This window comes from Hippocampus comes, unplaced genomic scaffold, assembly GCF_001891065.2.
Source record: "Hippocampus comes isolate QL1 unplaced genomic scaffold, H_comes_QL1_v1.1 scaffold446, whole genome shotgun sequence".
Lineage (NCBI taxonomy): Eukaryota > Metazoa > Chordata > Actinopteri > Syngnathiformes > Syngnathidae > Hippocampus > Hippocampus comes.
The window spans coordinates 315,413-332,258 of record NW_017805564.1 but is presented as its reverse complement, the minus strand read 5'-3'; the positions used below and the strand labels follow the sequence as shown (position 1 = coordinate 332,258).

The 16,846-nt window shown below is 46.8% G+C and overlaps 1 protein-coding gene and 1 long non-coding RNA gene across 4 annotated transcripts in view; one reads left to right on the top strand and one right to left on the bottom strand.

The window, feature by feature from the left end:
* The first annotated feature begins 2,504 nt into the window (after positions 1 to 2,504).
* On the top strand, positions 2,505 to 4,466 carry sox32 (SRY-box transcription factor 32). Its single transcript, XM_019879902.1, has 2 exons — positions 2,505 to 2,832; positions 3,596 to 4,466. The coding sequence occupies exons 1-2, from the start codon at positions 2,589 to 2,591 to the stop codon at positions 4,138 to 4,140; spliced, it is 789 nt and encodes a 262-aa protein (XP_019735461.1). The 5' UTR covers positions 2,505 to 2,588; the 3' UTR covers positions 4,141 to 4,466.
* Positions 4,467 to 6,721: 2,255 nt separating this feature from the next.
* Positions 6,722 to 16,846, bottom strand: part of LOC109521836 (uncharacterized) — a 29,870-nt gene continuing 19,745 nt past the window's right edge. For 2 of the 3 annotated variants that reach the window (XR_002169440.1, XR_002169438.1), the window contains 2 exons: positions 9,649 to 9,701; positions 8,365 to 8,796 (listed from right to left, as the gene is read on the bottom strand). This is a non-coding gene — a long non-coding RNA (uncharacterized LOC109521836). Of the gene's footprint in view, positions 6,804 to 8,364; positions 8,797 to 9,648; positions 9,702 to 16,846 lie in introns of those variants that run through there. The other variant, XR_002169439.1, reaches the window with a different exon arrangement.

Sequence of the window (16,846 nt, the reverse complement as noted above, 5' to 3'; positions counted from 1 at the left end):
GAAGCGATTGGGGGGGGGGGTCCAAACATTCCAAATAAGCCAGCCACAAAAGTCAAAAGAACATGTCCCACGTGCTTTTGAGTTAAAAATCCGAGAAATACAGTACACGGCCCATGCTATCAAAAGTCGACACACCCCACCCGAAGAAATCAATTGCGAAAGAACAACTAAGCCGAAACAACTGCGATCGCGCGGTTGCACAAGTGTGCACATCCTCTGAACGATTCACATTGAAACTCAAGAGTGAACACCAAGGTCATGTCGGCGAGCATCAACACATTTCAAGTCATCCACAAAAGCAAGCGGAACAACTTGCAGTTCCGGAAACCAAAATGTCCTCCAAATCAGTCCATGCCGCTTGACATGGCGATAACTTGTAATTCCCCCAAGACGTGCACTACATGAAACTTTTAGAGTTGTGTACAGTAATATCGGGCCAAATCATCTTCCTCCACCTTGCAGCAAATATGAAAGTTGCTAACATGAAGTCAAGGACTGAGCCAAACCGCAAAATGGACACGAGTCAGTCAGCCGGTCGACTTGTGTTTCCTCATCCGCATTGCCATCAATCAAACGATGATGCAATATGAATTATTTGCAGTGCAGCCCATTCAAACTTGCTCGCATTAAAAAAAAAATCTCGTTGGAGCTCCGCATGTTTGGTCTTGTGCGACGTGTGTCGGTCAGCAGGGGGGCGTAGTGAGCCGAAACCAACCTCGGTGTGGTCCCGCTGTGCCTAATTGATTGAAGCCATTTCGTTCAGCAACTTCGTCGCATTTTGGGGTCTTTCACGGCACGTCAGAGCGTGCGCGGCCTTCAACACGACCGATGTGGATTCTCGCCACCCCCCCCCCCCCCCCCCGCAACCAATCAGACGTATTTTGTCTTGATGAGCCTTGAACACATCAAGCCTCTTCTGGCAAAAGTCCAAACTCGAGCGTCTGTTGGGCGGATGACGTCACGAACCTCGCAGGTTTCTTTTGTGGCGCGTTTGAAACCTTCGCCTCGTGACGTCACGTCACGTCAGTTCGAACGGACACCGGACAAAATAAAAGAGGCGCAGGTGCAAAATGCATGCGGAGGTTTTTGCACAGGCAGGTGTCATGCAGGCAAGCTTTTGTTCGCCCCTAATGGAAGTGGAGTGGGGGGGGGGGCGGGGCTCCTGCAATCATCATTCGACGTTGACAGGACAGCATGCTGCAATATTACCACTTTAGAATATGCATTTTTTCCCCCCAGTGATGGAATTTTATAAAAAACATTCCAATTGAAACGATGATGTAAAAACGTTTCAAAGGGCGACCAGCAAGTACTTCCATTATTTATTTCTCGATTTATTTCTTTATCGGGGGGAGTTGCGAATGTTCAAAAATGAGAAGGCCGAGCTGGTTTCTGTGAGGCTGCTGCACCTTCAATACACTTTCGAGGCTCGTCGAGCACATTTTGGGGGTCTTGAATTTGCGGGTCGTCTCCCTTTTCACGTGAGGAATAACCCTTCATCGTCATCATCATCATCATCATCCCCTTTTGTGTGCATCTATCAGCTGAGCGCAAATATTTGACAGGCGCGTTTCATCATCTGCTCCAAATGGAACAAGACAGTGCCGCGCGCCTGATAAGGGGGGCGGGGAGGGGGGGCGTCTTGAGAGCCACAATGTAATTAGTAACTACCCCCCCCCCACACACACACACACGCGCACACTTTGATGTACAGCCATCAATACTGTCAGGACCTATTGATTGGATTCCAGCACACTTCAACGGCAAAAGAAAAGATTCGATTAATAAAAAAAAAAAAAAAAAAAAAAAAAAGGTAAGAAGGCGCCTTCAAAAACAGGCTTCATTCGTGCATAATGCAAAAATGAACACGTGGTGGGGGATGAGAAGGAAATAATGAGCATTACACATTTACAAAAAGAAAAATAGAAAATGGAAAAAAGGAAAGAACCGCACGTTGCTGTCATTCAAATCGCTGAACGGGTAAATTTGCATTTCATTAATGAACATAATTTTAAAAAGAATGCAAATGAAAATAAGTTAAAAAAATGAGCAATACATGGATGACTTAACCGCATATTGTAATGGGGAAATTAATTCAAATGTAATTTTTATTTTAAATTAGCAATAAATTTTGACATTCAATATAAGCGAACGTGAAAAAAAAATAGAAAATGTTACACATCCACATTTTAACGGTGCTATTCATGATGTATATTATTTTTAAAGAAAAACACATCATTTATCTATTTTAAACGCTCTTTTTAATTGGATTTATCCGAAAAGAAATAAACATATGAACGAAAGCGTGTTAGGCACGAAAAGAAATTTCAACATTGAGTTTGAAATTCAAATCTTGGGGAAAAAAAACGCACCGTGAGTACAAATAATGAAGGACGCGTTTATTTTGAAAACGTTCCGAACCCCAAGAACGCAAATTGCTGGTGGACGTGGAGGAAGGGGGGTGGGGGGGCGTGCCTAACGCGGCTTCACCTGGAGTTCGCACCTTCCACGCCAACGTCTCATTGGCGGAGCCCCCAAATAAATCCAGGGCTCCCGTAACGGCGACCCCCCCCGCGACGCCCCTGAGCATGCGTCACTTGCACACAACTTGCGCCTCCGCCTGCTCGGCCCCGGATAGCCCGCGCCAGGCACTCCGCGACGAGACGCTAGAAGGGGCCAGCCCGGCGGGGGCCAACAAGTGCGCGGGGCCCCAGTCGGGGCAGCGCGTGCGGCGGCCGCTCAACGCCTTCATCATCTGGACGAAGGAGGAGCGGCGGCGGCTGGCCCAGCTCAACCCGGATTTGGAGAACACCGACCTCAGCAAGATTCTCGGTCAGGCACGCGCACGCACACGAGCACACGCAGGCCTACACGCAAATTAGGCTTGGATTATTATTATTATTATTTCGTTGATGTATTTTAATGACAATTGTGTTCATTATGATTATCGAAATAATTTAAAAAGACAGCAGTTGTAACACGTGATAATTGATGATGATTATAATTGTAGGCATAGTTTGGGGGTTTCATTTATTTATGTAATATTTTTTTTTTTGTTTGTTCCAAATATATTATTTGTCAATCATCCATCAATTTGCTAATCCGCTAATCCTCCCGAGGGTCGCGGACCTGCTGGAGCCTATCCCAGCTGTCTTCGGGGAGTAAGTGGCGTAAACCCTGAACTGGTTTTAAAACATGCATGTTTTTTGGAGAGAGGAAACACGATTACCCGGACAAAACCCACCCAGGCACGGGGAGAACCAGGCCGGAATCAAACCCAGAACCTCTGCAATGTGAGGCCGACGTGCTAAGCATGTCAATCACCGTGCCGCCCCATTAACCTGTTTTTAAAAAAAAAATAGTTATTGATATTTTGGCATTAATAATTCTTCCTCCTTTACCTTCCCTCACAGTAAACGCAGCAGTTGAAACCCTTTTTCAGACTCTTTGGCTATTTTTTTGACACAGTGTATGGGGTCTCGTTGTGAAGCACGTTGAGTTATCTTATGTATGAAATGCGCTGTCGGAATCAAGCTGGCTCGCCTCACCTCACCTCGCTTTGTTGTGATTGTGGGTGCTTGTGTTATCCTCGCAGGCAAGACGTGGAAGTCAATGTCACTGTCGGAGAAGCGTCCGTACATGCAGGAGGCGGAACGTCTGCGCGTGCAGCACACCATCGACTACCCCGACTACAAGTACCGCCCCCGCCGCAGGAAGCAGCTGAAGAAGAGCCCCAAGACGCCCGCAGCCGAGCCCCCGCCGCCGCTGCGCCCCCCCGCCGCCTTGAACTTGACCTACGACCTGGCCTGCCTGCTCCACAACCAACAGCATCAACTCCACGCCTCCTTCCCGACCGTTCATCCCGCGCGGGGCTACCCGATGAGTCCCTTTTTTCAGGAGCCCTTACAGGATTCCTACCCGAGTGACCCTCACCTGCATTTCGCGGGCCAGCAGCGGCACGAAGAGCAGGCCGAGTCCAGGTTCTTGACGGGGCCCTCCCTGGACGTCTACCTGGAGCGGGTGCATCTGGACACGCTGTATGATCTGGACAGCAGCGAGTTCGAACAGTACCTGGGCCCGCAGGGTCCCGTCAGGCCCGACGCGGCCGATCCCAGCTGCTACCGCAGACCACAACGCTAGCTATCCTGAACAAAAATACAACATGTCATGTTTAGTCACACACGTCCACAGGCACCGCACAGACATGTTTGACAGAGGCAGCCGTCGCCAAAAATTGTCACGGAATCACACCCTTGAAACTGCTTCGTTAAAAAGAACCCATCTTGGGTCTTTAGGACACACAAAAAAAAAGGTATGATTGAATTTTCTGTTCACACCATCAAGACAGTCAATAAACCCATTTCGTTTGTGTCCACAGCAAGGGGAAAAATTCTCTGACACTCAACTAAATGCTCAGGGGAAATGATGATCGAGAACATATTTAAATATATGTTTTTTTTTTAATGGGAAAAAAAAAAAAGATAAACATCCCTTGGCAAAGGTCACTCTTGCCACTCGGGGTAAAAGAGTTGGTGCTCGAGCACCACGCTCGCTCTCTCTGTGCACATGCCCGTCTGTCTATATTGTGTGTGTTTATGTGTGTTTTTGTATGTGATCCAATAAATAAGATTGAATTCAACTGTCAAACTTGTGTTTAAACTTGACACTGAGGGGGAAACGGGAGGGCGCCTGCGGGGCATAAACTTCCCAACTTCCTGTTTCATTTCATTTCACAAAGGCGCTAAAAATATGACCCCCCCCAACCACTCCACACCCCCCAAAAGAGTCCACATATCTCCAACCTGACACGTGTTTACGAGTTTTGGGGCGCCCTTATAAACACTTGCCACACTAAAATCAAGAATAAATCCTTGTCGTGGAAACCGTAAGACTATCGCCATGACGACCGTTTTTCCACTTAGGCACTTCCAGCGGAAGTTCTTCTTCTTCGTGTTCCATTGAGAAGAAGAACGGTCATCATGGCAACTAACGTTGGCCGTCCACAAGAAGGATCGACAGCGCCCAAAGGCGCATGAACACAGCAGCATTGTAGCTTTGGCTACAATGCCACACGGGATTTTGGTAAAGGGAAGCCATTTTAAACTTAGAAGACGCGTTCTCGCGCCAGGTTGCGTTCTCGCTTGTTTTGCGCCGACGTTGGGCCCCCTGGCAACAATTAAGCTTGCCTTGCAGAAACTTCCTGGAGCAAAAACAAGAGGATGACATCAGTGGATAACAATAAACACGCGGCAGCAGCGGCGGCGGCTCAACTCAGCATAAATGGGTTTGTTTTTCCGTCAACTTGAACGTTTCTCTCCGAAAAACAGGTCAACGGAGCGCTTATCGACATTTCATCAGCGCTAACCAATGCGAGGAATCTCACCAAACATCCCGCGTATTTCCTCACTAAACATTGCCGCTCGGAGATTAGGAGGCAAAAATGCCACCTCCGCATGTCCAATATTGACAGGAGGCCAAAGGGCAGTTTATGTTGAAGCTAAAAATAGATTTGCCACTCGGAACATTCTTGAGCTCTGCCATAATTAGCTAGGCGCCAAGGCCTGGGGTCACTTCCTGCACCGGCGGACCTGGAGGTGCAGCCGTGTGTTCTGCGGCCCCGAGATAATGCTCATCCCACTTTTATCCGGCACCAACGCGGAGGAAGCCGTGACAGGAAGACGCACGCTGCTCACCGCTTTCTTACTGGAAAAGAAACAAGCAGCCCAGCGGGCCCTTCGCTGCTTCATGGGAACTCTCGAAAGGGCAAACTTGCGTCGGATGGCGACATTATGTCCTGAACATCGTCTTAGAGGCTACCAAGTGATCTTATGTCACGGAACGCCTTGCAATGTCATGTCAAGTAAAGTAACGTGTTGTGTTCACGTCATGCAGTCATCGACCGTCAGGAAATGTCACGTCGGTCATGACATGTCAGTAACAATGTTTTGAAGTCTCAAGCAACAGTGTCATGCAAGGTCATATTAGGACATGTAACAAGTAACATGACGTTATGCAACATAACGCCACGTGGCATGTAACGTCATATCACGTGCCATCTTATGTCGTTCGCCGATGTAAAATAACAGTCAGGCGACACATGTCACGCCACATAATGTTATGTAACTTGCTGCCACGTGACGGAATGCAACGTCACGTCACACATGACGTCAGGTCACATCATTTCATGTCACGTGACGCGTCATTGGAAATCATGTCACGTCATGCAATGGGTAACACGGTGTAACGCAACGTAGCGCAGCCATGTGACGGAATGCGACTACACGTCACACGTGACGTCAGGTAACATCATTTCAGGTCGCGTAACGTGTCATTGAAAATCTTCATGCAATGGTAACACGGTGTAATGCAACGGACGGAAGGTCACACGTGTCATATAACATCCCGTCATGTCATGTGACGTAACACGTCACGCTGTTCAACGGTGTCAAGCGACCTGTCACGCCATGGAGTGTAATGCAATGTCACGTAACATGTCATGTGACATCACACCATGTCATGTAACGCCACGTAATAGGAGCCGATGAAGTGTCACGTCACAAAACCAAACCTTGTCATGTCATGGAACAGAATGTCCTGTAAGAAAATGTCGAAATGCGGGTGTTGAGTGAGTGCGGAAATGCGTCCCGCCTTGTTCCTTTAGGAGGGTCCGGAGACTTTCTTGGTGGATGCGTGTGTGCGTGCGCATGTGTGTGCTCACCGTGATGTTTGTCTTGGATGACGGCGAGCGCAAGTTGTCCTGGAGGCAGACGAGAGCGGCGGCGCGCAAAGCCGACGTGGCCCACCTGGCCCAGACGAGAACATGAAAAATGAGACGCGAGGTGATTTCCATACAGGCGCGACGATCTGAATGAGCACCTGCCGGTTTTGTGGCCACTTTGACACCTCCGCTCACTGACTGAGCGGGACTTGACGGGGGGAGGGGTCCATCTCAAAATGGAAGCTTTTGGGCATTGTCATGGCAGATTCGTATATGATGATGGTCTCTTGCATTGAGGCGTTCCAGTTCATGAGATTCGGTTTTGGATTTGGATGATTTATTTATTTATTTTTTGGGGCGGTAACGTTTCAACTTGATCCTTTTATAACTTTTTTAGCTCGAACGTTTTTCCTCATAACCTCGCAACTTCATCCATGTGAAGTGATGCCACTCGTCATATATTATTTCATCTCGCAACCCTTTTGCTCGGGAGGATTTTTCTTCCTGGCTTTGGCGATTAATCATGTCACATTCCCACTCTTGGCAACCACTTTTTTTTTCTCAGAGCAAATCTTGTGTAACTTTTTTTTTTTAAAATAGCGTAATGACTTTTTCCTCATTTTGGTTATTATTAGTCGGGCGTGGGTGTCGCTAATGAATTGTCCATTGAGCGTAATTTACAATCAGGGTGCGGGGAGGGGGGCGGGGGTGGGGGGGCTTTTGCCTGATTAATTAATCAACTTTTTGGCCGTGTCAGGCTTCGACTTCCGTCTGAGGTTGTTGCGTGGCGTGGACACAATTCCCCCGCGCGACATAAGAAAGTGCAAGGAAGGGCCTTTGCAAAGACAGCGGGCAACCACAGCGAGGCCCCCCCACCCTCACCTCCCGCCTCCGCCCACTGTCCTGTAATCACCGACGACATACATACAAGTACTTTCCCAGATCTGGCTTCCTGTCCTTCCAGCTGCAAGTAGCACAGGAAGAATAACACAAGTAGCAGAATGTGGCCTTTTCCAAACACCAGGCAAATCATCATCATACAAAAAAGAAGTTAAAAGGCGAGCGAGTCGGGGAAGTCGGGCTACGACCGGCCTTCCTCAACACCCCCGCGCGCTCAACAATAAGCTGCCAATCAGGCCGCACACGTCTTGTTTTGTTATGCGCATGTTATGTTCACTTTACTTGTTGTTTTTTTGCTAATCGGACATCTCCAAAAACGTTATTTGCGCACGTGCAAACTGGACCCCAAGTGCATTGCGACACGGCAACACAAACATTTCTCCCAGTCAGGGAATGGTCAATTGTGAAATAATATAGTCACAATGTTTTATTTGACAGTTGGAAAAAAAGAAATTCAAGATGGACCCTGAATGCTTCATGGTCGAAAAAAAATGGAACAATATTTATGATATCATAATAACAAATCATGACGCAGAAAATAAAGTCAGAATGTTGCTAGAATAGCTGAACATGTTTTTTTGAGACAACGTTAAAAAAAATAGTTTGAAAATGTTTTTCCTCAAGTAAAAGCCAACTGATTTATTTTCAGTTTAAAGTACCACTTTAAATAATTGCTGTGCTTCACCTTAAGAAACGAGCTTATATTAAAACTTAAAATGATCAAATGTTCTTTTTTTTTTTTTTTTTGGTGCAGTTTGATTAGCCCATCTATGGCGTTTTGCCTTCTGAATTGGCGATCTTGTCGACTTGCTAACTCCCATTTTAGCTCACAACTCCTGACAAGAATAATGAGTTTAGCGGCGGATTTTGTCTTGGAAAAACTTGTTAGGGGGTGCAAGCCCAACACCTCAGTGACTGAGTGCCATGATGATGATGACAAATGACGCGCTGCATTGTATGTCATTAGCCGGAATGAACTTTACTTTCCTATGGGCGTGAGTGACGGCCCAACGTCAGGCGTGCGTTTCATTGCTTCCTCCATCCTGCGTGTTCCTCACTTTCCCAGGCGGTCTCGGAGGAGCCGCGGGGACGACGGGGCGGATCGGCAATGACACGGGGGTCCGGCCTCCCATTGTATGTGTGCGTTTGCACAGCATGGGAGCGCAAGGACAGTGGGCCTACAAGAATACAATAGGCTCATATTTATTTACTGCTTAGCGGTGGCCAGGGGGACCCCCCCACTCCACCCTTTAGGAGCTGATAGTGAGTTTACAGTCATAGACCTCTCATAAAGTTGACCGAGGGCAAGCAGAGGCCACACTGTCAGTCTGGAGATGATTAAAGATTTTGCATGCTTTGTATGCTAATGACACCATTTATTGGGCGCGTGGAAAAAGGCTGCCGACAAGCGCTGTCCAACTGTATTGTTTTTATTTAAGCTCTTACAAATCAAAATATCTATACGTATGAATTCATTTCGAAACATTTTTGGTTTTATTCGACATAGTTTTATTTTTTTTTAACTAGAGTGGCTTTCTTTTTAATTTAATGTCAGCTTCATTTAATTTTGAACATTTTTTTAAATTCCTTTTTTAAAGATAGAGATAAAGTTCAACTGTTTCGTTCATTTTGGGGGGGAAAGTGAGCCACTTTTCATTTTGCGTGGTGACACACACACACACGCACACACGCACACACCCACACACACACACACACACACACACACACACACACACACACACACACACACACACAAACTCACAGGAAGCACTGTAGTACTGTACTTCCGCTACTATTGGCACTATTGTTTTTAATATAACATAATTATTTTACTGAATTCATAAAGCTTTTAAAGAGAAAAAAGAGGAGTGAGTCGTCTCCAATCTTTGTAGTGACTGCGCTTGGAAGCGTAATGCGTGTGCGGGCCAGTGGGGGGCGCTCTTCTTCTCTGTGTTGACAGAGTGGCCAGAAAACGGAGGCACCAAAGGGCACCAAATGGGTGTCCACACGTAAGCGTTTGTTGTACTCACATTGAAGTGAAGCATTTCACAGCGTTGCTGCCGCGCGTCTCCCCCCTCGTGACCTGCATCAACAACAAAGACAAATTAATTTTCCCACAGGCATTAATGACGCACGCTAAGGTTTGAGTGGCTTTTGCCCCCCCACCTCCCCGCCGCCACAAAAAAAAAGATTAACGGTGGATTAAAACGTCAAAAATAGAGAAATCCGCAGATTGAGAGTTGATGAGAGTCGTCCATATGCTGTCGGTGGAAGTTTGCTGCTCGTTTGCTCACCTTCTCGAAACACATGAGCGTGAATGGGCCTTTTTCATATCAGGCCATTCATATGTGACGAAGAGTTTTGTTTTTTTTCTAATTTATCTTTTTTATGTATAAAGTGTATCCCATGCTGAAATGACCCAGCTGAAAGTGTTTTATTTTGTTTCCTGCTACGTCTTTTTTTTCTCGTGGTTTGTTTCATGTCTGTCCCCCGTTTAGGGCTTTGTTGTCCACCTGTTGTCGTCAGCCCCGCCCCCTCGCCTCAACCAATCACCTCCCTCGGTCCCTTCACCCTTCAAACTATGTGCCCCTCAAGTGCATAAATGACCCCAACCAATCATTAAAACCGCCACACTCTTGTCCTTACGCTATCGTCAACACGGCAAACGCGCGCAGTTGCTGCGGACACTTTCACTAAGTCCTCCGTCGCTAGAAATCACACCATCGATGTCGCCATGCGCTACTGTGTGAGTGTAAAACAGCCGGCGTGTCCTAGCCAAAATGGTGAAAAAGAGGCATCGGCTCAGACTGTCTGGGCGCAAATCTTTTGTTCTTATGGGAAAAATTGAGGGAAAGTCCCGCCCCTGTGATATCATGACAACTGTCCGCCACACAAAGACTTGACTCGAGCTTTGCTGGCGTACTGAAAAACAATGCACACCCCAAGAGGCCACTACAGCCGGCGGGGTTGGCTTGGCGCTTTCTTCTGGCAGGACAGCGCATACACGCACGCACACACACACACACACACAAACACACACACACACACACACGCACGCACGCACACACACACACACACACACACACACACACACACACACACACACACACACACACACGCACACACACACGCCTTATCAGAGGAGCTCACGGCGACATGACTGACGGCATTGTCTACTTGCCGTTATGACCCATAGCCGAACACTTGGTCATGGCAGTTTCACGATTACCCCGTACATCAACAAGGAAAGGTATAAGATAAGATAAGATAAGATAAGATAAGAAAACCTTTATTAGTCTCGCAATGGAGAAATTCCCAATTCACAGCAGCAAAGTTATGAATGGAAGAAGTAGAACAACAAAATAGTATCGGCCATCGCGACAGCACCGATACTAATTGGATCATTACCGATACGTGACCAGGGGAAGCTGCTCGCAATAAGACAAAACCCTGAAAATGATAAGCAACAGCAAGCCAAAGATGCAAAGAGCAAAACTGGTCTCAATAAAATCCTATTGCTGGCCCAATAGCAAAGCAAAGTGGGATCGGCAAAACCAATCCATTTTCTGAAACGCCAATCCAATTTTAAAACAGACAAGTGACATGACTGATGCAGTGCCGCTCAAACAAACACCGATAGCCAAAAGTCATACGGATAACTTAGTTCTGTCAGCAGTAGTGTGTGATTGTATAAGCTTTAGACTCCACTACAAGGCACAGATTTGCAGAGTAAATCAAAGTGGACAATTTCCTGCGCTGCAAGGAAAGCCCCCGGCAGGAGAATGAGTGGATAACGCCGCAGCGTTTGCCCGCGGTTTCCTGCCACACACTGAAAACCAACCCCAAAAAAAAAAACAAAAACACACACACTTGAGATGTATTGTTCCTGCGCAGGCTGTCAAGAGGCGGACATTTTGATTTGAGACTGCGGGGATTATGGAGCCGGGAGGGCAGGAAGCAGGAAGGGATACGCAATGTGAATTGTGCCAAATGCAGCCTCCCGCATTCAGATAATGAGATGCGCGCCGACATCGGCGTGATGGCGACAGTCGCTTTCGACGTAAAAATCAGCACGGTGCAACCTCTGGTGTTGATGCGCATAACGTTGGCGGCTTACGTCTGCATGTGTAGCATTTATGCTACCATAAATATCCAACACGTGGAGATTTTGTGTTATTGACATCACGGAGAGCACGAGTGACGGTTTGGAGTGGCTTTGCTGGCGGACTGAATGTGATGTGAATGTGATTTCCTTTCCGGGCAGGTGGGAGGACCCGCGAGCTCTGCTGGGAAGCGCAGAGGGAAGCTGGCGTCCGAGCGGGGGAAGTGACAGCATTGGCGCGAGACGTGCACACACAAACACGCACATTCACCTTCTCCTATGGCAGGTGTGCAACATGTCGTGTCACATTTGTCATCATTTGTCATTAACGTGAAGGTAGACTTGATCATGTTTTTGTATGTTATAATGGATAATTAAATCTTGTAAACATGCTTCGGCGCACCATTTTATTTGAATTTGGGAGGAGGAGGGGCTTGGGGGGGGTGATTCAAATTTGTTTTAACTCATCGATGTTTTTGTTTTTACATTTTAATACAGTCTAACTTCTTTTTACACTTGCACGACAGTCAGGAACGTTAATAGGTTTGAACATTGAATAAACTGTTAAATGCAAAATAAAAGTAACAGTTTTTTTAAAATGTATTATTTGCAATGGGGAAGCCGACTGCAGTGGACTTGAGAGTTACCGCTGTTTGTTTTAGGTTCCTTTATCAAAGCGGTCATCCAGAGAGCCTATTTACTGAGGCCATTGTGTGGAAACGAAGACAGCGCCGCACCTCGGACGCTGGCCCCGAGGTGACATCAAACAGGTCCAAACGTAGTCCCCTGGAGAATGATGAATGAAACATCTCAAAAATAACATGAAAGGTGAAAGGGAAGCGCTCACAGCTCAAGCTCGCCGGGCCTGGCTCATCCATCTGCTTCCATGACAGAGGTCATTTTTTTTGTCATTAGCCTGAGTGACAACAAAAGCAGAAGTTGACAATCTAACGAGTTTTCCAACCTATCACGGCGAGTAAGGGGAACAACGCCGGGGAGGAAGCGCTCGCGCTCACGCTCACACTAACACTAACACTCACACAATGTGCATTTCCTCTGTAAAAGCACAGCTGTGGGGAAAAAAAAAAAAAACAAGATTTTTTTTTTCTCCACTTTTGTGAACGTGATTACATCTTCGTCATCATCATCATCGTCCACTATGAGTAGGAGTGCGAGTGCGTGCATGTGTGTGTGCGTGTGTGTGTGTGTGCGTTTAAGTAGGTGGTACAAAGCTCAAAGTTGGCCCCGTCAATACAATTAAGTTATTAAATCAGAATTAGACGAAAATAGAATTAGGATGAAGCGAGCTAGATACCTGGCAAACCACAAACATAATTTTTATAATGCCTGATGCGTTTCAGCACTACTTTTATCACACTCCAGCCAATTCCTTGAAGCTACCCACATAACTACTCTTTTTGGACAAAACAAATTACAAGGAAAGGGGGTGTGGGGGGGGGGGTCGCTTCCTCTAGTGGAAATGCATGTCGTGGGCTTCACACCTCTACCTTTCACAACTGTTCAACAGCAGACAGACTGCAGTTTCTACTTCTTGTGTATTCTAATGAACAAACTGTTGCGATTCACTGTTGAAGGTACACAATGTCAAATATGGAATTTTTCTCATGACTGACAAACCAGCTAGTGAGCCAACTAAAGAACTTTAAGAATTACTTTTAAGCCTACTCTAGCTAACTAGCAAACAAACTACCAAGCTAACTTCCAAATTACTTGCAACTACAATTAACAAAGCTAATAATTAGCGCAATAACTAACAAGCCACCTACCTAGCTACCAACCAACCGACCGACCAAATAAACAGTCAAACTAGCCAAATAGCACATGAACTAACTGACTTATGCACTTCTACAACAGCTTATGAATTTTTCAAATTCACTTTTAACCCTAATCAAGCAAACCAGCTAAAATACTAGCAATCTACTGACCCATAAAACTAGCCAAACGGTACACTGACGACCTACCTAAAGAATCACAGAAAACTGCAACAAACGCAGAACAGTGATGTTAACGATATACGCTAGGTTTTAGCACATCAGATACCGCGAATGCTCGCAAATTAGTTCGACGGCCAGATAAAACAAAATCCAAATGTCTCCGAAAAATAATAAGGTGTGTGGACATGGCCTCCAAGGCCTTCAGTGGCCTTTACCTCATGTAGCATATTGATCCAGATTCTTTCCAATCAAACACACACTATTGACGGTTAGCACGCTATTGATGGTTAGCACGTTTGTGGGCTATCTACATGTTTGGTCACCTTAGCGTGGCACACACAAAAGGGCGACAAATCAATGGACACGCAGATTGCAGCTCACAAAGACCGCACTGTCTCTCTCCTGACTAAATCAATTGATTAGCAATGATTGGTCGCTGTCTAATTGACCCAGTGTCCAAGTCCAAGTCAAAGAGGCTTGTGGACTTGAAGATGACGTGAGGGGTTGAACGCAGGTCAGGGTATTTGTTACGAAACACAATTACAACACTTGTTAGCAACATCATTCTCACTTGACTTTGTCAACACAAAGGCCAACGCGACACCACACAAATCTGTCGCTGCTGAATGACTTTTTTGTTTTCTTGGCACCGCTTATTGTTTTCTGCCTTTGATGCTGGAAAAGATGATTCATTGATGACTTTTGCTAACAAATGACAGAATTTTGTCTTGGCTCTCGTTATATGCATCAAGGCCTGATTGCTTCACAAAGAGATCAAACAATATATATATTTTTTAGGTTGAGCCAGGGTTTTTGATGACTTTCAATTAGCTAGCCAGCTAGTTAGTGAAACCAACCAAGTGAATAATTAGCTATCCACCTATCAACCTAACTAGCTTGTAAACTAGCTGGTAAAGACACCAACCAAACAATTAACAGCTAACTGAATAAATTAATAACAAGCAAACAAATTAATAACTTCCACAGGTTAATTATTTAAGTATCTTGTGAATAAATACCCCAAGGTAGCTATCAAATTAACAAAACAAAAAAAAATAACCAAGCAAACTAGATAAGCCACTAACAAAAAATGAGCCAGCAAGCCACACAATGACTTAACAAACTAATGAACAAACTACCTAAAGATTTCCTACCAAAGAGCTTGCAGATATTTTAGTCTGAGAGTGTCAAGGCCAGATGTGTTTTTTTTCCTTTTTTCTTTCTTTTTTTTTTTTTTTTAAACTAAGAAAAGAAAGGGTTCGTCCTAAAATAGACGACAGGTCTTATCAGTTTGTGACCGGTCGCAGTGGAGTTTAAAACAATGCATGGCAAGGCGTGATGGCAGTCGGAGTTGGCCCGGCCAGCCTCATAATGCCAGCGACCTGTCAAGGAGCCCCGAGAACAGGAAGAGCTGGCGAGCTCTGTCCTTATGGATAAAGTCATAAAATGATAAACAGACTCTTCAATTAGCCTCAACCGGCCAGGACAATGAGTGGTTGCTGGTGGGCAGACGGGGATGCGGTGAAATGCTAATTCCACGTACTTAGCAATCACTCAACAAGGTGTTTTCATGTACAACAAACAATCTTTTGCGGGTTTTTTTTTCCCACCTTGTTCCTTGCCTTGAATTGGAAAAGTTGGTACACGCTCTGGGAAACATCCGTGTAACATATCTGATACCGCGCGTTCATCTTTTTGGGCCTAAAAGGATGCAAAGAGTGGGTAAAGGCTACCCTTCACCGTTGCCATAACAACACAGACTCCGTGTGTACCATCCGGCCTGCTCGCTATACAACCTCACTGTGATTGGCAGCTGACAGCTAAAGGGAATAAAACTTTTCTGGTGAAGGTGGCAAATCTATTCCGAGACGCCATTTTCGGTCTTCTTTTCACACACACACGCACCCCGCAATCCCAACCCCCGCTCCCAAGAGCAGGTGTTGAAGAGGGAGGACGCGGTGGTCTAATCAGACAATCACAACACTTCCTATCTGAGGGGCTGATCATGACACACGTCTGTTGGCTGCAAACAATGCATGCAAAATACTGAAATGACACTCTGATCAACGGAGCGAACCTCCGCCGAGGAGTTCACAGAAGTCAACGTGGACAAAGGCGGCAATAATAGTCAGCACGACTGTCTACAGGTATCGGTAACTGCTAATTGGCTGGTGATGGGTTAGCATAGTTAGCATTCAGAATGAAAAGGGGCATGCAGTGTTTATCATCTGCATTCTTTGTGAGCACATGTGGGGATCAGGCCAGCGTGCCACCATAAATACGCCATCCGCCTGCGCGACGCAAAAGCGAAGACTGCCGCGCATTATGCAACCCCCCCGAAGGCCACCGCAGCCATTAGCGAGATCGACGGCCCGCCCGGCGCTAAGCGTGCGTCCCCCCCCCAACCCCCCCGCCGCCGCCTGCTTTGTGCGAGGCGGACAACTTGTGCTGCCGCGCCAAGGACAGGAAGCGCTCGCTGAGGGGACAGGAAGTGCTCACCGCCGCCGTTAGTCGAGGCCTGGAACTGAGATAATGCTATTGTGTAAGCAAGCCCGCTTGACCTCTCCCTGGAGCGCTCTCCCGTCCAGAGGCTGGCGTCGAGAGGACCCGGCCCACGCCCAGCTCCGGACTCCCCAGGCACGGGGCGTAGGGATGGGAGGACCAACGAGGCGGGAGGGGGGGAGGCTGCACTCCCAGTGCAGGATTGACTGCGAGCTTCACCTTAGCGGAGGAAATGTGCGAGGTCGCCAGACTTTATGACTTCTCCAATCAAACGAAGGCATGTCCCACACCCAGACATTCCCACAGACACCCACACGCCATGTCTCGCTGGTAAAATGGACGATGACAGCATTACACTGCAGATCGACTCCCGTACCGACCTCTAGTCCGCATCCCCCGGGGGTCGCTATGGAAGCGTCCCTCGTATTTCTGTCAACCCTTTTTGAGTGGCACCGTGACCAGACGGGAGAAAAGGGGCTGCCGGCGGTGATAAGAAGGACACAAACGCGCTTTTGCTGAACCAACAAACAGCGCCAAAGAAATTGGCGGCGTGGATGGCGGTGTGGAGCTTGAACGACTCGCTTTCGGAGGAAGGACGCCGGGGTTCAAGTGTAAAGAATGCTATATGTACACACACACACACACACACACACACACACACACACACAC